The sequence below is a fragment of the Kogia breviceps genome, chromosome 20 (genome assembly GCF_026419965.1).
Source record: "Kogia breviceps isolate mKogBre1 chromosome 20, mKogBre1 haplotype 1, whole genome shotgun sequence".
Lineage (NCBI taxonomy): Eukaryota > Metazoa > Chordata > Mammalia > Artiodactyla > Physeteridae > Kogia > Kogia breviceps.
The window spans coordinates 21604585-21630576 of NC_081329.1; the positions used below are offsets into that span (position 1 = coordinate 21604585).

General features: G+C 36.7%; 1 protein-coding gene and 1 non-coding gene across 2 annotated transcripts in view; one reads left to right on the forward strand and one right to left on the reverse strand.

Annotated features, from left to right (window-relative positions):
* Positions 1-25992, reverse strand: part of GTF2E2 (general transcription factor IIE subunit 2) — a 68942-nt gene that overhangs the window by 22322 nt on the left and 20628 nt on the right. Inside the window, exons 3-6 of the mRNA XM_059049294.2 lie at positions 24166-24257; positions 18200-18307; positions 16193-16375; positions 8703-8796 (exon numbers count right to left, since the gene is read on the reverse strand). Of these exons, the coding sequence (XP_058905277.1) occupies positions 8703-8796; positions 16193-16375; positions 18200-18307; positions 24166-24257 (477 nt within the window). The remainder of the gene's footprint in view (positions 1-8702; positions 8797-16192; positions 16376-18199; positions 18308-24165; positions 24258-25992) is intronic.
* Positions 24822-24928, forward strand: LOC131747644 (U6 spliceosomal RNA). Its single transcript, XR_009332970.1, has one exon. It is a non-coding gene; the product is annotated as a U6 spliceosomal RNA (small nuclear RNA).

Genomic DNA, 25992 nt, shown 5'->3' on the forward strand with positions numbered 1-25992 from the left:
TTTAAATTCCATGTCTGACAGTTCCAATATCTGTGTCCTAAGAATTTGGTTCTGTAAATTCCCTTGTCTCAAAAGTGCTTTGCTTTTCCTTGCTTCTTTTTATGCCTCATAATTTTTTTTGAAAGCAGGATATCCTCTGTAGGACAGCTGAGACTGAGGTAAATAGTTTTTGTGCTGGGAAATGGGCACGCCTTTCCTTCTGCTAGGCCTTCAGCTTATGGAGGTAGAGGCATTCTATTGTCAGAATATGAACTTGGTTTGGAATTTGTGGCTGCTATGGTTACCCACAATGCACCACAGGCTCCAAATGCCTCTAGCCATACCTTGTGTTTAGGGTAGAGACTGCTTTGCCTGAGGGTTTTTCCTCAGTGTCTGCTCAACCTGCTCTTTTAGGTCTTCCCTATGCTGCACCTTGGATGGTCTGTCAGCCTCCATGCTCTTGGGACTCTCACGGAATTCCACTGCTACCTGTTACTCCAAATCTGTCAGCCTGTATGGGGGTGGGTGGGAGTTCTCTGATATTCCGATTAAGCCTCAGCTTTATTTAGACAAGCCCTATGTTCCAAGGTGTCTGGGGGTAGCCTTCGCAGTGTTCCTGCCCTGCCCCCTCTGCCAAAGTTCTGGGCCCAGCTTATATTCCTCCCTTCCCCCAGGTAGAGGCTTTTTCTTTCTTTTCTCCTCACAGGAGTTGAAGGCTTCTGTCTCACAGGAGACAGGGGGGAAGGAGAAGCCAGATCGGGCTTCATGTCTTTTCTGAAGCATCTACTGCTCCCCTCCTCCAGACCTGCCCTATAATGCCTGTTCCCCCACCCTGGCCTCTGCTTTGTAAGCAGCGAGGGCAGCCTGCAGAGAAGAGCCTGTGAGTGGGTGCGAACTCTCATGTGTCTGCGGCCCCCAAGGGTTCTATACTCGCTTGCCAGTCCACACTAAATGTTTAGCAGGTCATTAAACATTTTAACTGAATTCTTCTGAGCAATGTTCATGTTCCCTGTGCCAGGTAAACAAGTGTTTGCATCCCACCTTTTCTTGGAGGTGCCTGTCTTTCCTTTGATTTCAGGTTAGGTGGTTGCCCTGCAACCTCAGCTCTCTGATGGAGTCAAGAAAACTGCAACTTTGCAGCTGCCCAGGGTTTGTTGTTGCTGCAAGAGTGGGAACAGTGCTCTCTCCAGCTTTCTCTAAGTGAAAGCTACAAGCCCCCAACTATCTACTTCTTAGCCAAGCTTTGAGAACAATGTGACTAACATGGCTAGCTCTGCTCACATAAGGCATATATGAGAGAAAATAGCTTCAGGTAAAACTTCCAAGTCAGTAAGAAAAACATCTAATTCCAAAAAGGCACACAAAATTATTTTTAAATGTACACATATCAGGGAATTTACATGTCAGATTTACATAGCTGCTGAAGGAATTATGTCACAAGGAATTATGTCACACACAATAGCTCTGACATTTTAAATATGACATTAAATTCTAACTATCGGGCTTCCCTGGTGGCGCAGTGGTTGGGAGTCTGCCTGCCAATGCAGGAGACACGGGTTCGTGCCCCAGTCTGGGAAGATCCCACATACCGCGGAGCAGCTGGGCCCGTGAGCCATGGCCGCTGAGCCTGCGCGTCCGGAGCCTGTGCTCCGCAACGGGAGAGGCCACAACAGTGAGAGGCCCGCGTACCACACAAAAAAAATAAAAAATAAAAAAATCTAACTATCAACGTGTAAAAATTGTATTCACTATTTAGAATAAGTAATACATGATATAACTGTACAACAACTGTACTGTGTACTTCTCTCTGTATAACAAAAAGGTACGGAGAAAAAAAAATGTAATAAAAACACCTTTCACACAGTGCTAAACTTCACTTAGTTCACTTTTTACCAAACCTGTGTTACCAGCATTGCAAAATTTCAGTTCCTTGAAGACTGAAACTACTTTCACTTTGTACCCAATGTGTACAGAGCTTATATACCTCAGGCTGCTTATGACACAATGATAGAGGCAATATGACGGGAATGGTCTGGAAAGCCAGTCTGTGTTACTGTACCACCAAAAAGAATATACAACACTGTACATTTTCATAGTACGGTGGAACTGAAAGGACATTAAAACAAAATTTAACTACTTCCTTTTGTTAAAAGAAACATCACTTGAGCTGTATTCAGAGGAAAATACCTGAATAAAAACTCTTCAATGTCTTTGTTTCAATGAAACATTTCTACTTTAATCCATGGCTTTCCTTAGTTCAATGCTGTTGCAGTATTTAAATAATACATCTACTGTGTAAATGTATTACAGTTGCATAAATACTTAAGATGAACACTGGAAGGCAGGGCCTAATTTTAGAAACAGGATCTCACAAGGTCCCAAATTTAATTACTTGTTAATGTTTGGAGGGACAGAAAATGCTCAGATTTTCTGACAGAGGTACAAAGAGAAATAAACTAGTGTAAATTTTATAAAAATCACGGCAAGAAAATACAAATTAAAAGCAAGATAATCTGTATTTTCTGTGAGGCTGGCAAAGTCAACTAAAAACATCTAGTGAGGGTAAAGAAATGGATACCTTCACATATAAAGAAATGGATACCTTCGCATATAAACTGGTCCCAAAAATTGGTGCAAACTTTAGGATGGGCATTAGGCAGGCTACTGACATTTTTTTCAAACATGCCTTATCTTTTGACCCACCAATTATACTTCAAGAAAACTACAATAAGGAGATAACCAAGCAAGTGTACATATATTTACATGCAAGGAGTGAGCATTATTTATAATAGCATATAGCAAAAAAATAAAACAAACACTAAGTTTCTCTTTGTGGAGCATAAGAAAAAGTGTGTTAAAGTATGTCCCTATCTGGAATACCACATAGTTATTTAAAAATGACCTATGGGCTTCCCTGGTGGCGCAGTGGTTGAGAGTCCACCTGCCAATGCAGGGGACGCGGGTTCGTGCCCCGGTCTGGGAAGATCCCACATGCCGTGGAGTGGCTGGACCCGTGAGCCATGGCCGCTGAGCCTGCGCGTCTGGAGCCTTGCTCCGCGACGAGAGAGGCCACAACAGTGAGAGGCCCAAATACCGCAAAAAAAAAAAAAAAAAAAAAAAAAAAGACCTAAAACAGCATCAGGGCCCCAGGGGAGTAGCTACTAGGAGGAGTCCTAGATTCTAAGGATAAAGCTGAAATCGCTGAAGCTTCCAGGCAGAAAAGAACAAGTTACCAGCAATGGGGGAACAGTCAGATTGTCATCGGACTTCATACAGGAACACCACCTAACAGTATGTCACTGCCACACATCAGCACTCTGACTGAACTGACTCTGCTTCTCTGCTACCTGTCTAAACAACTGCAAAACCACAGATCCACTAAGTTAATAATCAGATAGCTGAATAAAGTAACCAGATGAGTAAGATTAAAACACCTAATATTTTGGTACTATTTTATATTTTTAATGTTACTAATAATAGCTAACCTGCTGATACTATTATTCTTACTATGTGCTGGGTTCCATTCCAAGTTCTAAGCATTTTTATTTATATTAACTCATTTAATCCCCATAAGGCCCACTGAAGTAGATACCGCTATTCCTATTTTATAGATGAGGAATTTCAGACACAGAAGGGTTAAGTATTACTAGGCAGTATCTTGCCTAAGCTAGTAAGGAGCAGAGCCAAGATTTAAACCTACATATCGACTACTCAGACCATCCTCTTGACCACTGCATTTATACTGCTTCTAATGAATAAGATTGATTTAAGAAAATAAATACCTCTGTGAAATAAAACACATACCTAGGTCCAACTACTCTGGGTTCACTTATCTATTTAATTCTTTTTAATTACTACACAATAGACTTTCTCCTTACTTATGCTATATCTCATTTTTGGACATTTGCTTCTATCACAGATAGAATGAAGGGTGAATCTTCAGTCTGACTGAAAGCTTGCCCAGTCAACATTTCCTCTCTATAGCTAAGACTGCCACCTAGTGAGCTAAAACAAACAACTTGATCAGCGTAATTATTTTGAGAAATAAAATACAAAAAAAGACAGACAGGTGGACAGTGAGAAAGACAAATGTTAAGATATGCATCTGTGGGCTTTCCTGGTGGCGCAGTGGATAAGAATCTGCCTACCAATGCAGGGGACACGGGTTCAAGCCCTGGTCCAGGAAGATCCCACATGCCGCAGAGCAACTAAGGCCATGTGCCACAACTACTGAGCCTGCGTGCCACAACCACTGAAGCCCGCGCGCCTAGAGCCCGTGCTCCACAACAAGAGAAGCCACAGAAGTGAGAAGCCCGCGCACCACAATGAAGAGTAGCACCCCCACTTGCCACAACTAGAGAAAGCCCATGTGAAGCAACAAAGACCCAACACAGCCATAAATAAATAAATAAATTTATATATATATATATATAAAAAGATATGCATCTGTTTTCAATAGGTCTTCTCTGGAAACACATAATTTAAATCATTAACAAAAAACCTCCATTTTTAAAATTAGTGATTTACACAATACTGACACTTTCAACTAAAAGAACGGCATCTTACCCCTGAGTTTCCTGTGAGTGGCTGTGACCCCCAGGGTCTCTACAGCACTGTATGAACACCACAGTGACATGTTGTATGACATGTTGTACCATATGTGTACCCATGTCATTCCACCCTCCACCTGGGCTCAAGGACAGAAATCTCATTCACTTTGCTATCCTTCATATCACTGAATGTGCTGAATGAAGGAACACACAAAAAGCAGCTTGAAGACAACATATTGTAATATTCCTGATTTATAACCATAAACTGTACCTTTTGTGTGTGTGTGCGTGTGGTACGCGGGCCTCTCACTGTCGTGGCCTCTCCCGTTGCGGAGCACAGGCTCCGGACGCGCAGGCTCAGCGGCCACGGCTCACGGGCCCAGCCGCTCCGCGGCATGTGGGATCCTCCCGGACCGGGGCACGAACCCGCGTCCCCTGCACTGGCAGGCGGACTCTCAACCACTGCACCACCAGGGAAGCCCTGTACCTTTAATATAACTCTCAACCTGGGCAATTCTGCTCCCCAGTGAACTTTTGGTAATGTCTGGATACATTTTTGCATGTCACATTGTGGGGAAAGGTATGCTAATGGCATCTAAAGCAGCAAGGGATGCTGCTAATCATCCCAAAATTCACTGTGACAACCCTGACACCAAAAAACTTATCCGGCTCCAAACAGCAATACTGCCAAGGTTGAAAAACACTGCATCCTCCCAACTATCTTTATTAGAAAGTATACAGATTAATGATAAATACCAGCTTATAATAAACTGAGCCTAGAACCCAATTCTGTTTTACATATATAAACAAAGTATTTCTTATACTGGTTTAAGATACACTTGATTTTTTTTAAGAATATACAGTGTATAGTATATATGAATATAGTATGATTAACCTTTGTAATCACAGAAAAGCTACACCTTGTATTTTTTAGAACTTTACCAAGAATTCTTTATCACTTAAGGAAAACACCAATTATGGTATATAAGTTGCCAATGAATCACACCTTCATTAATTCACTTGTAGCTATCACATTCAATGGTAATTCTATATAAAAATATAAGCAACTATTTCATTTATATTCCATTTATATCTGAGTATGTATAAGTGTGCTTGATTAAAAATATTGAAATAAATTTTTAAAATATAAATCTGCACTTCTCTTTTTATGAATCCAGCATACAACCATAGCAAACCCTGAGAAAGCACACAAAAAAAGAAAAAAGCAAAAATCCTTAAATACATTAGTAAAAGGAACGCAGAAATACAGGCGCCAAAGAAGGGTTATTCTAGGACTAAAAGGATGGTTCAATATTGAGAAATCTAGTAATGTATTTCACCAATAGCAGCAAAGATCTTTAAAAGATGCCAAAATAATTTATTGTTTACCTTCCCAATATTTTCCTGATTTATATGGCTGTTTCATTAACATAAAAAATACATATACATATATCCACTGTATCGGGTCTGTAAGGATATTTGCTGCAGCAATGTTAAGCGTTTAAAAATCCATGCATCAGACACACCTATAAAACAGAAAACTAAATAGCCACACAGGGGGACTTCCCCTGTGGTCCAGTGGGTAAGACTCTACAGTCCCAATGCAGCATGCTCAGGTTCGATCCCTGATCAGTGAACTAGATTCCCCATGCATGCCGCAACTAAAGATCCAGCATGCTGCAACTAAGAAGTCCACATGCCACAACAAACATCCCATGTGCCACAACTAAGACCTGGCACAACCAAAATAAATAAATAAATAATAAAAATAAATAATATCCTAAAAATAAATAAATAAATAGCCACACAGCATCACTGAATACCTGTGGTATAGAGAAAGTAAACTACAGAAATAAACACTGAACTATTTACAGCACTTATTTCTAGATGTGTAGGATTTTACTAAAGAGCATATATAATTACTTTTATAATCTGAGGGGCAAAAAGTGAAAATCCTCATTTTGCCTTTATAGCCAAGTAATGAGGAGATGGGAAGAGTTTAAGCCTTGCGAAAGGCCATATAACATGGCAAATGAAAACAGGTAATACTAAGGAACAGAACTGTGGGTAAAAAATACACAAACTGGAAAACACTGACCAAAGTTAAAACATGGTTTAGTGTAAGGACTACTGTGAGGGTTACTGCTAAATCCAAGTGTACTCCTAAAATTTCTCCAATGAAATACCATCAAGAAATCCTACAGTTTCTGCTACTCTTACAGAGCTACTGCAATCTCTCTCCTATCAAACACTTGCCTCAATTTAAACATCTACTTCCAGAATAGATATGCTACACTATGCTGCCATCTAGAGAGCAGACTTAATACTAAAAATTCCCACTGAGAAGGTTTATGTTGTTGAAAGCGCCAAGATAAATTAAAGGGAAACTAAAAATAGTGATGTACTATATTGGGAAGTAGAAAAAGATAGGTGTTGGAATCAGATAGATGATAAAGAATAAGTCATTAGACAATGTTTCAAGTGAAAAAAATAAGGAAATAACAGTATAAGCATATTATTTAGCAAGATGGGAAAAACCACCAGAAGAATCTAAAATAAAACCAGTTAAGTTACTTGCCAGAAAAAAAAAGGGACTGGAACTAGAGAAAGGAAAAGCATATCTGCTGTTTATTGTAAGATTTTCCTTACTATTTGAACATGTGATACTTGTGATAAGTTTTTTTTAATACTGTGAAAATTTTCTTCAAATGGATTAACTATGCTTAAGAATAAAGGAATCGGTGGTTTCTTTGTTTAAACTCAGAAGGACTTAAAGATCAAGTCCATCCATATGGTTTTTAAAAGAAATCAATTTGACAATTACAGAAGTTTACATAACACCAAAATTCCAAGTAAAAGAGACTCAGGCAATACAAAAACTGCTCAGCCAAATCTTTCTTAAATGAGCACCTATCATTACAAAGTGCAGAAGGAGCTGACTACTATCTTGTTTACATACAGGAAGCTTACCATATTTATTAGAAATGGCATTATAGAAGAGCCAGAATACTTTGTAAATTTCATTTAATTAACAAACATTTATCGAGAACCAACTATATATCAATGCAAGGTATTCTTGATGAGAATTTTCACAAAAATACAATATTCTATTTCCTACAAAAAATCATGGTCATCTAAGTAAGCCTTAGGTTGATGAAACTACAGCACCACAAGCCTGATTATGTACAGCCAGATAACACATAAGAGAAAACGTTAGGGTTACTGTACAAATTACAAGTCATAATCAAGACAGGTTTGGGCTCTATAGGGACAAGATTTGTAAATGCACTTCTTATACAAAATTACTCATTCAACAGAAACTCTTTCATTTAATGTCATTAAAAAAAGTCAATATGACTACCAGGTTGGCACAGTAACAGTTTCACTGTTTGCAGTCTATACTACTACCGTACTATATGTCCCTCTATATTTTTAGAATATTTTGCTGGGAGTTTGTATCACTTTTGAAACTTTATAATTAAAATGACGTTCAATCCTTTTCTTGCCTTTTGATAAAACTTCAAAATTAATACAAATTTAAGTAAAACATATTTGCTTACATGAGAATATCTACTTGTATAGAAAAGAAACTTCTCATGACTAAACCCTTGTTTAATTACTATTTTACCTGAAAATATTGATGAAATATTTTAAACTAAAATCCAAAATATAAGTATCACACATTTAGTACAAGACAACATATAGCTTAGCATACAACTCTAAAATTGCCAGAAAGAAAAAATTAATCTCCTTTCTTATCCAATTTGATAATCAAAAAATTCTAAGTTATTTAAGAGAATATCAGTCTCCACAAAAAGTTTATTCTTTTTCTCATCCTGAAACAAGCTTTTGTATCAAGATATGAAGTAATATTTGTAAAACAACAGAAATAAAGAAATAAACTCCTGTTTGGTACAGCTGAGTTATGAGCATAAGAAATCATGAACTGCTATACTATGACTGTACCTAAAATCTTTCAAATCACACATTTCAAACTGCATTGTGAGAAATAATACATTAGACATAGGAGTTATTAGCATTGAGATGATAATGCTAAAAAAGCAGTATAATAAAATTTAAGTTATAATTGTATTATAAATATTATAAATTCTGTCACCCTAAATTTGTAACATGTCTGCAAATTAAAGAAAGTAGCTATAAAGAAAGGCTCACCTTCATCCACAGAAAACTGACAGCTCTTATCATTGAAGAAAAGAATTTTCTTCTTATCAGGACGGTTTACAAATAGTATCTGGTCCCCTAAAGCCTTAAAGAGAAAGAAAAAATTTTCAGTTAACTCCAAATTACATCACCCAAGAAAAAAAAATTTTTTTTTTTTTAAAAACAACAAAGGACTTCCACTTCCTTTAACCCTCAGTACACCATTAGGGTCCACTAGACCAAATTTTAATTCTTGAGTTTCTTTCCTGAGCAGTTCTATTTTTAAGAATTGGTATTTTGAGACTTTCATTCTTAGAGATCATCCAAAGTACATAAGGAAAAAAAATAGTTTTAAATAGAACAAAATTCAATCTATGCTGCAATTACAATTTGGGTCTACTGGACCCTTTCATTAATCTGTGAGAAAAACTGTGAAACCTCATTGTTCTTACTTTTCCTTTAACTTGAAATATTTTGTTACTCATCATTATCCATCTATCATTTCCAATTATGCTTTGAAAAGCTAGAACAGTAAGAAAATGGAAGAATGATTAAATCACCTAAAACTGTGTGTGCAACTATGAGATAAATAGCCATCCTTCAGTTTGTTACTGCACTGCCCAAAATACTGCATCATCTTTAAAGAAAATATAAAAGACTTTAGTCTTTACTGTCTTTTAGCTTTCACTGAGCACAGGTGACAATTTAAAATTTTTCATTTTCTACTACTCTAGCAATGACAAGAAAACTGATATATTTCATTATTATTAATTAATGATAACAAGAATGCAAAAAGCCTGATAGCAGTAACCTGGACTGTAATGATGATGGTGAAATTCATCACAGAAATAAAGTCTCAATCTATGAGCCTTTAGATGACAATAATCTCAGCTTAGGCATCAATGTGTGAACTACATGGACTTAACAGATATATAAAGAACATTCCATCCAAAAGCAATAGAATACACATTATTCTCAAGTACACAGTTGACATTCTCTGGGATAGTTAATATGTTAAGCCACAAAACGAGTCTTAACAAATCACATCAAGCACGTTTTCTGACCACAATGGTATGTAAAACTAAAAATCAATTATAAGAAGATGGACAATTCACAAATATGCAGAGATTAAGCAATATGCAGAAATTAAGCAATATGCTGCTAATCACTGGGTCAAAGAAGAAATTTAAACATACCCTGAAAAAAATAAAAATGGAAATACAACATACCAAAACTTATGAGGTTAAAAAAAAAAAGCAATTCTAAGAGAAAGTTCATAGGTATAAATGCCTACATCAAAAAATAAGAACAATATCAGATAACCTAAACTTACACCTCAAGGAACTAGAAAAAGAACAAATGAAGTTAGTAGAAGCAAGGAACTAACAAAGATTAGAGTGGAAATAAATTTAAATAGAGACTAAAAAGACAACAGAAAAGATTAATGAAACTATGAGCTAGTTCTTTGAAAAGATAAACAAAATTAACAAACCTTTAGCTCAACTAACCAAGAAAAAAGGACAGAAAACTCAATTAAATCAGTAATGCAATGAGAGGCGTTACAAATAATACCACAGAATACAAAGAATCATAAGAGACTACTATGAACGTACACCAACAAAACTGGACAACCTAGAGGAAATAGATGAATTTCTGGAAACAAACTATCAAGACTGAATCATGAAGAAATAGGAATTCTGAACAGATCAGTTACTAATAAAGAAAATGAATAAGTAATCAAAAATCTCCCAACAAACAAAAGTCCAGGACCAGATAACTTCACTAGAGAATTCTACCGAACAAAGAAGAAAATCAATCCTTCTCAAACTCTTCCAAAAAACTGAAGCAGTTCAAACTCATCTTTCGAGGCATTACCCTGATACCAAAACCAGATAAAGTATGCTACAAGAAAAGAAAATTACAGGCCAATATCCCTGATGAACATAGATGCAAAAAATCCTCAACAAAATAGTCAACACACCAAATTCAACAATACATTAAAAGAATCACACACCACAATCAAGTGGGATTTAGTCCAGGCATGCAAGGATGGTTCAATATCTGCAAATCAATCAATGTGACAAAGCACATTAACAAAATGAAAGATAAAAATCATATGATCATTTCAGTAAATGCAGAAAAAGCATTTGGCAAAATTCAACATCCACTTATGATAACTCTCCACAACGTGGATACCAAGGTAACATACCTCAACATAATAAAGGCCATATATGACAAGCCCACAGCTTACATCAAATTCAACAGTGAAAGGCTGAAAGCATTGCCTCTAAAATCAGGAACAAGACAAGGATGTCTACTCTGCTACTTTTACTCAACATAGTATTGGAGTCCTAACCAGGGCAATTAGGCAAGAAAAAGAAATAAAAGGCATACAAATTGGAAAGGAAGAAATAAAAATGTTACTTTTTGCAAACTGGATTTTATGTATCTCCCTGAAGACTTCACCAAAAAACTATTAGAATAATGAATTCAGTAAAGTTTCAGGATACAAAAATCAATATACAAAAATTTCTATGCACTAATAACTATCAGAAAGAGAAATTAACAATCCCATTTATAATTGCATCAAAAAGTATAAGATACCTAGAAATAAATTTCACCAAGGAGATAAATAATGTCTACACTGAAAACTATAGACAATGATGAAAGAAACTGAAGACACAAAAAATGGAAAGATATTCTGTGCTCATGGATTGGAAGAGTTAATATTGTTAAAATGTCTACACTACCCAAAGCAAAATATAGATTCAATGCAATCCCTATCAAAACTCCAATGGCATTTTTCACAGAAACAGAACAATGCTAAAATTTATATGGAACCACAAAACATCCTGTCAGCCAAAGCAATCTTGAAAAAGAACAAAGCTGAAAGCATCACACTGCCTATACTACAAAGGTATAATAATTGAAACAGTATGGTACTGGCATAAAAACAGACACATAGATCAATGGGACAGAACAGAGAACCCAGAAGTAAACCTATGCATATATGGTGAATTAATTTACAACAAAGGTGCTAAGAATATACAATAGGGGGCTTCCCTGGTGGCGCAGTGGTTGAGAGTCCGCCTGCCAATGAAGGGGATGCAGGTTCGTGCCCCGGTCCGGGAAGATCCCACATGCCGCGGAGCGGCTGGGCCTGTGGGCCATGGCCACCAAGCCTGCGTGTCCGGAGTCTGTGCTCCGCAATAGGAGAGGCCACAACAGTGAGAGGCCCGCATACAGCAAAAAAAAAAAAAAAAAGAATATACAATAGGGAAAGGATAGTCTCTCAATAAATGGTGCTGGGAAAACTGGGCAACCACATGCAAAAGAAAGAAACTGGACCATTAATGATCTCACACCATATGCAAAAATTATTTCAAAATGGATTAAAGACCTGAATGTAAGACCTGAAACCATAAGATTCCTGTAAGAAAACACAGGCAATAAGCTCCTTGACATTCATCTTGGCACCTTTTCAGATTTGACATCAAAAGCAAAAGCAACAAAAGCAAAAATAAACAGGTGGGATCACATTATACTAAAAAGTTCTGCACAGCAAAGGAAACATCAACAAAATGAAAAGGCAACCTACTAAGTGGGAGAAAATATTTGCAAATCATATATCTGATAAGGGGTTAACATCCAAAACATATAAAGAACTCATGGAACTCAACAGCAAAAAAACAAAAAACCCCACCCTATTAAAAATTGGGCAGAAGATTTGAATAGATGTTTTTCTGAAGAAGACACACAGATGGTCAGCAGATACATGAAAAGATGCTCAACACCACTAATCATCAGGAAAATGCAAATGAAAACCACAACAAGATTATCACCTCACACCTGTCAGAATGGCTATTATCAAAAAGACAAGAAATGGTGAGTCTTGGCGAGGATATGGAGAAAAGGGAACCCTAGTGCACTGTTGGTGTGAACGTAAACTGATGTAGGCACCTTGGAAAACAGTACAGAGGTTCCTCAAAAAATTAAAAATAAAACTACCATATGATTCAGCAATACCACTTCTGGGTATTTTTATCCAAAGAAAATGAAAACACTAACTTAAAAAGATATATGCACCACTTTGTTCAGTGCGGCATTATTTACAGTAGCCAAGATGTGGAAACAACCTAAGTGGCCAATGATGTATGAATGGATAAAGAAAATGTGTTATATATAGAAAATGGAATATTACGCAGCCATAAAAAAGAATGAAATCTTGCCATTTGCGACAACATGGATGGACCTTGAGGGTAGTATGCTAAGTCAAGTAGGTCAGACTGAGAAAGACAAATACTGTATAATCTCACTTATATGTGAAATCTTTAAAGATATATATATATGAGCTCACAGATACAGAGAACAGATTGGTGGTTCCAAGAGGCAGTGAGTGGGTCAAGGGGTGGGCAAAATGCAAGAAAGGGGTCAAAAGGTACAAACTTCCAGTTGTAAAATAAGTGAGAGAGATGTACTATACATTATGATGACTATAGTTAATAATACTACATTGCATATTTGAAAGTTGCTAAGAGAGATCTTAAAAGTTCTTATCACAAAATAAATTTTCTTGATAACTATGTATGTGACGCATTTAACTAGACTTACTATGATCATTTTTTACAATTAAAAAGAATTTTTAATTTTAAAAAACCCCTTAGTTGATTCAATACACCATCTTAAAATTAAACCGTATCACAAATGCAGAGTTATTAAAGTTATTCTGGCAGTTAATTTAATTATTAGAAAACGCCCAGAAAACAACTATTGAGAGATGAATAATCTGGAACAGTCACTGGTTTTTCTCATTGTCTTGTTTTCTTGCTTTTGCACAGTCCTTTGTTTCTTGCTAGCACTATACTGTACATTTCTTCAAAACACTATATGGTCAACAAAATGACAGTAAAAGTTATCTTCTATCTCCACCAAGAACTGAAGAAAAGGAAACAGAGAAGGGATTTAATTTAATTAGGCCAAATTTTTCCCTTGAGAAATTACTTAGAACACATCTTCACATATTTAAAATGTGAGGATTTTTTAAAACTTGGGGATTTGAACAATTTAGAAATAATACTGCTTGCAAATGACAGACTGTGTGCTTTTCATGACCCATTTTCAGCTTTACTCCTTAAGGAAGAGAGCCATTAAAAACAGGGTAACAGGGACTTCCCTGGTGGTGCAGTGGTTAAGAATCTACTTGCCAACGCAGGGGATACAGGTTCGATCCCTGGTCCAGGAAGATTCCACATTCTGCAGAGCAACTAAGCCTGTGTGCCACAGCTACTGAGGCTGTGTTCTAGAGCCCACAAGCCACAACTACTGAGCCCATGTGCCACAACTACTGAAGCCTGCGCACCTAGAGCCCATGCTCTGCAACAAGAGAAGCCACTGCTGCAACTAGAGAAAGCCCACGTGCAGCAATGAAGACCCAATGCAGCCAAAAAAAAAAAAGAAAAAAGTGGAAGGCAAATGTTTAAAAAAAAAACAAACAGGGTGACAATGTGACTTTACATCACAAAATTATTTAAAATAGAAAAAGCAATTATCAGTTTACATTACTGTTTTACTTTAGAATGTAATATAAAGCCTACCAAAGAGTAACAATACTGGCCTGTATCAAAATGGGAAAAAGAATGGAGCAGGAAATGTACCTAGCACTCCCAACTGTTAAGCTAGGATTCAGTAGTTCTACCTTTCAACATGCTATAAAGTGCACAATTTATCAACTTTGGTCACATATTATTTGCAACATTTGTGCAGGTTAAGTTTAGACACTTAAGTGAAAATCTTAAAAAGGGGTCTTCATCTGGTAATGGCCAAGTAGCTCCTAAGGGACCAGCCCACTGGAAGAAAACTACTATACTGATCTCTGGACAAGACATTTTTTTTTTTTTTTTTTTTTTTTTTTTTTTTTTTGCGGTATGCGGGCCTCTCACTGTTGTGGCCTCTCCCGTTGCGGAGCACAGGCTCCGGACGCGCAGGCTCAGCGGCCATGGCTCACGGGCTTAGTTGCTCCGCGGCACGTGGGATCCTCCCGGACCAGGGCACGAACCCGTGTCTCCTGCATCGGCAGGCGGATTCTCAACCACTGCGCCACCAGGGAAGCCCGGGACAAGACATTTTAAAAAGAATAGAGCTAAAAGAACAAAACATGTGTCATATGCCATCCACCACGGAGAATACAAAGCTTCAAGTTTGACCCTAGTCAAGACAAATGCCCACTTAAAAACAAAATAAACACACAAAAACACTCTTTGGAGGAATATAACAGAATCCTGAGTCATATAATTCAGTGTTCAAGACTCAACAGAAATTAGGTATATGAAGAAAGAAAACATGACCCATACTCAAGAGACAAAGTCTCAGAGCAGACCATCCCCAAGATGACCCAGCTCTTGAAATTAGAAGAGGAGAATTTTAAAGCAGCTACAAAAAACTACACTCAAGGATGTAATGTAAAATATGCTTGTAATGAATGGAAAAAAAACCAAAATCTCAGAAACAGAAACCTAGAATGAAAAGAAAAGTCTAGATGGAACTTCCCTGGTGGTCCAGTGGTTGAGACTCCATGCTCAATCCCTGGTCAGGGAACTAGATCTCGTATGCCACAAATAAGACCCCGGTGCAGCCAAATAAATAAATATTTTTTAAAAACCAAAAAAACCTCTCGAGGAGATTGTTTAAAAAAAAAAAAAAAAAAGCAAGGTCTAGAACTGAAAATACAATCTATAAAGAATTAACCAATTGGGCTTAATAACAAATTGGAGGTAAAAAAGTCAGTACAATTAACAACAGATCAATACAACAACAACAACAAAGTCCAAAAGCACGCGTGAGCGTGCACACACACACACACAGCCTAAGGGACTTGTGGGACAATACCAAAAATGCTAACGTGTGTAACTGAATTACGAAGAAGTAGAGAAAGCAGCAAGTTTTCTCCAGAGGTAGCAAAAAGAATGAACCTGCTTACAGGTTAGCATCAATCCTTAGCAATTTTGAATAACAGAGACTCGCAGCCTTCCCAAGAGAGTTGAAAATTTAAACAGGAAATGTAAACTCTATCACTTTTACTGATAGCCCCTTTAGGAATTGGAAACAACCGAATTATAAATGTTCTTGTGTTTTAATGCCTCTGATTCCCTCAGGTTAGCAATGTGCACAAGCATTGCTGAAGGAGTTCTTAAATACAAACATAACAACTTATAAGAAAAAGACTAATGTCCTTGAGGAAATCTCTCCAGAAATATTTTGAAGAATCAATCATACACAACAACACAAAAGGGAGGTATCAAAGTTCCACAGAAATGGTTATGCTCTGTCCTGCTCTACAGAACAAAACACAAATTTCAAATCTTTAATTGGCTCGTAACAATCCCAAGTATATATGATGGAGGAGGTTTTAAAAATAACTTTTTTTAAAGTCATGATATTTTTTAAAACCAAAAGACATTATTAATTCAAATTATATTAAGGCATAGAAAGAAAAGAGAGGTTACCTTAACAGCTTTCTGGGAATTGGGCAGTCCTTCCTCAATGTCTTCTAAAAGAATTCCTCCTAAGCCTCGCTGGTCATGCTTATCTAAAAGCCTAAGTAGGGCCTTCTTATCTTTCAAGTTGTACTTGGGCTTGAAGGCATACTTTCCATCTATTACTTCAATTTTGGGATTATTGACTAATGCCTGTAACAGTGACACAATTTGGACATATTAACAAAAGGAAATACCATATATACATTATTTAATTCTACCAATTATTAAAAAACCACAATACTCGTATTACAATGGCAAACTAAAAGTATCCTGTGGATATCAAAAGATCTAAAATACCAGACATCCAGGATCCAAAACAACAAGCAGAGACCAGCATGGTGCTCATTTTTTATAAAAGAAACTTTATTATTTATATAGATTCTTTGGATGAGAAAGAAACCACTTTATTACAACTGCTTTGACGAACGCTGTACCCATATTCTTTCAGAAGACAAAGGAGGTAAGGATCAATAAAACACCTATTAACATCACTAGACAAAGTGAAATGGGTACTGCCTACCCCACCCTCGAAGTATAGTTTATCACATATCGGGATTATAATGTGAGAAATATTACCCTGGGATGAAAATACCAAGTCAGTCTGCTCCACATGGTATCAAGTGGCACTAGCAGCTGTGGAAGGGACTGAAAAGGACCGGACTAGTGCGTATAAAAAATTTACCAATAACATTGTCAGCTGAGATTGAAACTGAGTAGGAATGCATAAATTACTGAATATAATTATGTTTCTAGTCAGTCCTGTTGTATAGCTAGTATCAGAAGAAAAGCTCTTGGGCTTCCCTGGTGGCGCAGCGGTTGAGAATCCGCCTGCCGATGCAGGGGACACAGGTTCGTGCCCCGGTCCGGGAAGATCCCACATGCCGCGGAGCGGCTGGGCCCGTGAGCCGTGGCCGCTGAGCCTGCGCATCCGGAGCCTGTGCTCCGCAACGGGAGAGGCCACAACGGTGAGAGGCCCGCGAATCACACACACACAAAAAAAAGTATTAAAAAAAAGGAAGGAAAGCTCTTCAAGAAAGAGCAACCCTATTAATTTTCTTCTACAGCTGCCAGCCTGATCCTGAAAGGATAAAGAGAAGAAACACAGAAAGAAAGGAGGGAGAATAGAATAGTAATTAAAATGAACTTTACCTAATGTGGGTAGTCCATGAAATTTCAAGATTAGGTAAAGCATCAAAATTTAAATGTGGATTACAACTATTTGTATATCACTAATATAATGAGCTACAATGATACTAACTGGTTCATTTTACATTATTAAAATCAAGAACAATATTTGCTCGATAAAAGAAATTAAATTCTATTTTAGGAAGTTTACATTTGGTCTTTAGAATCAGCACGGGTCCTAGAAAGGTGTCTTATTGTCATTTCATACTTAAACAGAAAAGAGACAAATATCTCAATTTTTAAAGTGCTATTCATTTCCAAATTAGCATGGTCACTGATGGTTGGGGATTCCTTTTCTTCCAATGTTGTGTGGAACATATATACAATGTTCATGATTATTTTTCCAAGTAATCTGATAGAGGCAGTAACGTCACTATCAAATCATAATAGCAGTAGCGGTGTAACAAGTATCTTGCTTAACAAAATATCTTGCTTTCCTCATAATACCTCATGCTTTAAATGTCCTAAAACATAGAAACAATACAACTTGCCAATATGTACATTATAAATTTAGCAATTCAAAATAAGCATCAATTATTCTGTAAGAAGTTAAAAATTGGTACAATGACTGACTTCTTTATAACTTTTATGCTAAAGTCTGACATTTTTAAATAGATACATAAGGTTATATGAAAATAAGTCAATCTCAAAATATGTATGTTTAAAGAACAAAAACCCTATACCAATTGTTTTAAGAAAAAGCAAAAATAATTATCATATCTCAATATATGAAAACCCTAGTTACAGCAAATTTTTTTTTTTTTTACAATAATTTAAGCCTATTCTTACCTCAGTCATTAGCCATTGTTTCTGCTTGAGTCCAATATCTAAATGTTGTGTTTCATCCAAAATTTCTTCTAAAGTAAGAGGATGTGTATCTCCTCGCTGATGCCGTGTCTATTGCGGCAAGAAACTGTTATTAGAAGACAGGTTTTTTAAATGATTTTTTTTTAGGGGGCGGGGGGCACACTGTGCAACTTGTGCGATTTTAGTTCCCTGACCAGGGATTGAACCCAGGCCCTCAGCAGTGAAAACACAGAGTCTTAACCACTGGGCTGCGAGGGAATTCCCTGGAAGACAGTTTTTAAATGCTAGATGCATTAAGTAATAGTTACCAGTAAATTAATCTTTTCAGGAATGGAGAATGTGTATTATTTAAGGCAGTACAATTATAGTGATGAAGAGAATGCACAATAAAATCAGACAGAACCAAGTTCAAACTTGTAGCTATATAAAATCAAATGACAAACTGAGAAAAAAAATTTTCAATTCATATCACAAAGAGTTAGCCTTCCTAATATTTTAACAGGTCCAAAAACCTAACAAGAAAATGACCCAATGACAGGAACACAAAAAGCACAAAAAGAGATACGAATGACCTTAGACATAAGAAAAGATACTCAACTTCCACTACGGTATGTCTTATCACACCGGCAAAATTCCATGATTGACAACCCTGCTGGTGAGGCTGTAAGGAAACAGGCCGTCTCACACACTGCTGGTGAGAATGCAAAGTGATACAACTCTAACAGGGGGAGTTTGGCAATATAAATGCACTGAAACCCCTGACCCAGCAAGTTGGCTTCTAGGAATTTACCTTACAGATAAACCACAATGCAGAAAAGCAGCACTGTTGTAAAAGGAAAATTAGAAACATTAGTTGTATTAAGACATACTATTAGAACTATTACAACACTAAGTTGTATTAGAAACAACTCAAGCGGCCATCGATAGAGGACTGATTAAATAAACTACAGCACATCTATGCTCCTATACAGATGTTTAAAAAAGAAAATACAGATGTTCGCTATGTGCTAATTTGGAAAGATGTCCAGGACAAGCTATTAAGTTAAAAAACATATATATGTAAGTGGCACAGTGGTGTGCATCAGAATCGCCTGAAGGAACGGCTTGTGAAAACACAGACTGCTGAGCTGCACTCCCAGAGTTTCAGATCAGTAGATCTAGGAAGGGGCCCAAGAATTTGCACTTCTTACAAATTCCCAGAAGATGCTGATGCCATTGGTTGGAGAAAGACACATTGAGAACCACTGAGCTAGGCTAAACCAAACTAACCAAATTTTTCAACATGATTTTTTACATAACTGAGATACAACCACATAAAGGGATAATAGTGAGATCAAGAGAAAAATCATTCCATCAAAAACAAAGTGCACCATTGATTTGTCATCTTAGAACTAGAGCAGTGTCTCATATGGACCTAACAGTATCTATTGAACCTTCTCCATATAATTTCTACATAATTCTCATCAAGCAATTAAAGAGCTCTTCCATCAGTAAATGAATAAACTATGAGGAGTATTTTGTGTTGCCTTTTTCCTTTCTTTCTGAGTTCTTGGTTTTATCAGCTCTTCAAAAAGGGTACACAAGGGGCAGTTGAAGACTTTCCAAGATTCAGTTTACATATCATCTTCCGAATGTACTCTTTCCCTTTCAAAACAGGCCTGCCCCCCTTTTACAAAAATAAAAAAGGTATAACTCTCACCTCCACCCAGAATTTAATACTGCAATGCCCAAAGGTATACTGAACTCCAGGGACTCAAACAAAAGGGCAAGTCAAAAAAATATTGTTTTGGGGAAGACTTCATAAATGATAAATTGAGGTATCAAACTATCCACTCTAGACGGGGCTTCTTCTCTCTTCCAGTCCTAAATATTTTTCTAGGAGTTAAAAATAGGATATTTTTGCCCTTGCTACGACATTCTAAATTCTTATGAATTACAGTTTCTGGGCAATTGAGAGATGTTCCCTTTAAACAACTCTGTCTCTTCCATCCCCACACACCCTACCTCCATGCAATACTGTCCAAGAATGCATCACTCTTAGGGGAGAATCTCCAAATAAAGGGAACACTGGTAAGAAGTATCTAATGATAAATACAGATTTTTTCAGGTATTTTCATATAAGTAATTCTCTTCAGCAATTCTCAAAATCCATTCCTTGTTAAAGAACTGAAGCAGTATCAATAAAGGACGCTGATTCTTTTAAATATAACAAATATTTTCTCGGACTACCAAAATGTTCAAATCATGCTACATAAAACCCACAGACAAAAACCACATAGGAACTGTTTTAGACTGAGGGTGCATTATTCAATGTGGTAGTTAAAACCTACTTTATCAAATCATATCATGAAATTTTCATTCTAATTATTCAATTCTCATTACGTTTTAAATATTTAATATTTCTACCTCCTATTAAAAAAATAAGTCATAGCTAGCTGTAAAACCAATTCATTTTTAGCAATAGGTATCCTTCTCCTTCATTAATCACCCCAAGATAAAATTTACAGTTATTTCTGAATCATTCCCTTTTATTTATATCTAAAAGCTGAATATCAGATGGAAGATACAAGCACACACATTTAGAAAAGGAATAACAAACTGTTTAACACACCCTTGCTTCATAAACACTTGATTATTTATAATGATGCAATGTTACATGATGGTAGACTGCATATTTATTTAATTTTATAAAAATGGAAAAATTCATTCTTTTTGATCCTTAAAATTTTAATCTCAACTATCTTAGTAGTATCTGTTAGTATTCATTCCATACTATATTTCTCAGTGATTTTTATATTACTTAAAATATGATAAAAAATAAGTTTGGTTTATCTGGTTGGTCTGACAATGGAGACTAGCTTCGTTAACCAGAAAATAACTTCCATAAACTGAGTATGCTAAACCTTCAACCTGACAGTTTTGACAAAAATATATTTATACACCTAAGATAAAAGTATGTCATCAAAAAAAATTGCACTGGGGCTTCCCTGGTGGTGCAGTGGTTGAGAGTCCGCCTGCCGATGCAGGGGACACGGGTTCGTGCCCCGGTCCGGGAGGATCCCACATGCCGCGGAGCGGCTGGGCACGTGAGCCATGGCCACTGAGCCTGCGCGTCCGGAGCCTGTGCTCCGCAACGGGAGAGGCCACAACAGTGAGAGACCCGTGCACCACAAAAAAAAAAAAAAAAAAAAAAAGCACTGGCAAAGGTGTGTTGAAACTAGTATTTTTATTTTCTCAACTGCTTCTGAATATATCAGATTAACGAAAGTACCGATATGGGGAAGAAGAGGAAGCTGATATAATTAGACATTTACTGAGTCTTGGTAAAACCTTTTTTTTTTTTTTTTTTTTTCCCGGTACGCGGGCCTCTCACTGTTGTGGCCTCTCCCGTTGCGGAGCACAGGCTCCGGACGCGCAGGCGCAGCGGCCATGGCTCACGGGCCCAGCCGCTCCGCGGCACGTGGGATCTTCCCGGACCGGGGCACGAACCCGTGTCCCCTGCATCGGCAGGCGGATTCTCAACCACTGCGCCACCAGGGAAGCCCGGTAAAACCTTTTTGATACACTTCCTAGAAACTAAGTAGATGGTTAAGGACCAGGTAACAAATCCTCTGGCAAGTTAGGTGATTCCCATTCTTTTGCTTCCAACAAAACTGAAGAAGGACCTACCAGAAGTGTCAACTGATAAATGTTTGATGATAAATCACCATGTAATTTCTGGCATACAACTTGGAAGGTTTTGCTATCACAAAATTAGAATGAACTTATTTATATGTACATTTATTTCTCAGCACTTAAACCTACAAGATCTCAAAATAAGACCAGAAATTGGTGCCAAATCCTGTTTCATTCTATCAGTAAATAATATATTATCTCCAGACACAAGAACCACTGGAGAGATAAGTCAGCTCCATTTATTTCATTAAAAATGGACTTCTGTTGCATAATTATTACATACAAAGTGAATTTTAATCAAAATTTTAATATATTTATGTTATTCTAATCAACTATGTGGTAATAGTAATTATAATGATAGCTCAAACCAGAAAATATTTAGAGCCTTATGGTTATAGGGAAAACATTCCTAATTTCAATTTATATACATATTATTGTGACAAAGGAGTTTGACACATGATCAACAGAAGATTTCCAAACACTAAAATACGTAACATGGATAAAACTCAGTGGGAGTAACAGAACTGACATACAAGTTGAAAGGAAAATAATTAAAATTTCCAACCACTAAAGTTTGTTTTCATATTTTTTTAAAATGGCATTTAGATTCCCTTAGATAAATTTAAGAGTGCTGTATTTTACTGAAATATTACAATATGCCAGAAATTTCATCCTGCGTCACTATTTAGACTTTTGTTATAACATAAATAGACTCACAGACATAGAAAACAAACTTATGGTTACCAAAGGGGGAAGGGGGGGGGTTTGAGGAGTTTGGGATCAACAGCTACACACTACTATATATAAAATAGATAAGCAAGGACCTACTGTATAGCACAGGGAACTATATTCAATATCTTGTAATAACCTATAATGGAAAAGAATCTGAAAAAGAATATACATATATGTATACCTGAATCACTTTGCTATACACCTGAAACTAACACAACATTGTACATCAACTATACTTCAATTAAAAAAAAAACCTCTTGCTGAAAAATTATACTTATCAATTCAAATATGTGCAAAGGGACACACAGTTTTTCAAAATTGCTTCAGGGAACATATGAGTAAAAATTTGAAGATCGTTGTCATAGATTAACAAAGCAATAAGGAAGGGTCTCTAGATAAATGAACACTGTTTTTAGCAGAGTAGCAAAAACATGACATTTAAATGTCAGTCTCCCTCAAAAGACTGACAGCCTCGAGGGCATATCGTCTGGGTATTCATACCATTCGTGCCATAATAGCAGATAGTAGGTTTTAGTATTGCTTACCATGTGGGGGAATGGATGGATGGAATGAAAGGTAAATGCCTAAGTGCCAGAGTATATTATTTGATAATGGGAAATTATAAACTAACACATTTCTACCAGAAATCAAATACAAACCACAGATTTCAGATATACCTAGACAGACACTGGGTCTCTTAAATTACAAAAGAAAAGACTTCACATAAAATTTGATTTATATACTAAGGAATAGCTGAAATTTGAAATAATAACAAATAAAGTACTTTCTTTGACTTTTTTTCAAGAGATACAACTAGTAACTAAATGGGAATAAGAGTTTGGCAGACAAAGGGGGTAAATCTGAAGTCACTTAACCATTTTAGCTATAAATGAAATTTCACTTTCATAAATTAAGTTAGGGTTCAGAATCCTTAGTAAAGCCAAAATGTCATACCATCAAAACTTCAAAATTTACTTCAAAAAATACTAAATCTCCCATCAAACATTAAACTCCAATTCTTTTGTGAGTCAAAGTTTTTCTGAGACACTCAGTAATTCTCAAATTTTCTCCTCCAAGATGTAGAAAAGCCACCACCACCATCTGCCTGAACTATGTAGCTTTTTACTTCTCACATCAATGGAAGTAATATCCTGTAAATCGTTCACATTTTCTCATTGGTTTTGTCAACAGGTATTGACTAATTAAGAGGTGGTGACTGTATCTACTGCCTGAGCATAATTTTATTAAGTGAAATTGTGGGCTTAAATTGTGTACTTGAACTAATGTAATGTAATGTAAATCAAATACACTTAGATGACTCGCTGCAATGCTAACTTGATATAATGTAAAAGGCTTCAGGCAGTAAATTTTTTTTTTTTTTTACAGTTTTGAAGTATAATAGGCATAAAATAAATGACACATATTGAAACATACAATTTGATAAATTTTGACATGTATATACCAATTTACTCCTGAAAATTCCAATCCCCTTCCTCTGCCAGAAGTCAACAGAATTTCTGCTAGTTGAGAAAAGTACTTACCTTCATGTAATTCACAATCTTAGCAAGAACGCCAAACTTATATCCAGAGCTTCCTGATAGAGCTTTCAAGTTAAATGATCCATTGCTATGATCTGAAAATGAGGTTCAAAAAGCAATTGTAACATTTTCATATTAGATGTGATTATTGACGTTTAAGCAACTAAGATGATTTTAACTCTGGTAAAATATTTCTTGTTTTGGAGCCTTCCTATCTAGTAAATTCTACCCTATAAAATTCTGGTGACAAATTCAAAATCTTTGCATGCATAATAACTATTTTCTCACCAAGGAGAAGCAAAGTATAAATAATTCAAAGGCATTAAAATACATTTCTTTTATAAGCACCTTTATCTCACCCTTTCCTTAAGTCTGATTAGATTTCCACCATAATTAAAAGCAAGGTTTTTTAAACAAGAGGACAATACAAATCTCAATCTGATCCATAGTGCTTTTCTAACAACCTTAACAACCATGAGAAGTGAGTGGATTACTTCTAAGGGATAAAAAGTGCAATTTATCACCAATGACACCAATTTCTGCTTATCAACTTAAAAAATAAATGGGTATTGATTAATGGGAATTAATAAAAAGTATGATATGATAACTATTTTAAGGTAAATTTTAAAGATATATTAGGAATTAAAAAAATAAGCACTGTGCTCTCTTCGGCAGCACATATACTAAAATGGGAACAATACAGAGAAGATTAGCATGGCCCCTGCGCAAGGATGACATGCAGATTGATGAAGCATTCCATATTTTTACCTAAGTGTCCATCGACACATGAATGGATAAAGAAGATGTAGCATATATATATATAATGGAATATTACTCAGCCATAAAAAGAAACGAAATTGAGTTATTTGTAGTGAGGTGAATGGACCTAGAATCTGTCATACAGAGTAAAGTCAGTCAGAAAGAGAAAAACAAGTACCGTATGCTAACACATATATATGGAATCTAAAAACAAAAAATTGGTTATGGGGCTTCCCTGGTGGCGCAGTGGTTGAGAGTCCGCCTGCCGATGCAGGGGACGCGAGTTCGCGCCCCGGTCCGGGAGGATCCCACATGCCACGGAGCGGGTGGGCCCGTGAGCCATGGCCGCTGAGCCTGCGCATCCAGAGCCTGTGCTCCACAACGCGAGAGAGGCCACAACAGTGAGAGGCCCGCGTACCACACACACAAAAAAAATGGTTATGAAGAACCTAGGGGCAGGACAAGAATAAAGATGCAGATGTAGAGAATGGACTTGAGGACACAGGGAGGGGGAAGGGTAAGCTGGGACGAAGTGAGAGAGTGGCATGGACATATATACACTAGCAAATGTAAAATAGATAGCTAGTAGGAAGCAGCCGCATAGTACAGGGAGATCAGCTCTGTGCTTTGTGACCACCTAGAGGGGTGGGAGGGAGACGCAGGGGGAGGGGATATGGGGATATATGTATACGTATAGCTGACTCACTTTGTTATAAAGCAGAAACTAACACACCACTGTAAAGCAATTATACTCCAATAAAGACGTAAAAAAAAAAACACACACACACACATAAGCACTGCCACTGCATAAACATGGATACTTAAAAAGGATGACAGCATGAAACAAGGAGCAATCTACATAGAAGATCATTTGGTTCAGAACATGTATCATTCTGTTGCATATTTACAGGCAGAAATCCTAATGCTACCACTGCATCACAAATGCATTCTATTAGTCATAGGCACGAAGAGTAAAAAAAAAGTCACTGTAAATACCAGGAAGACATTTCAGAAGTACACATTCTATTAGCCAGGTATTAGATCAGATATTATAAAGTTCCCATGTGGCTG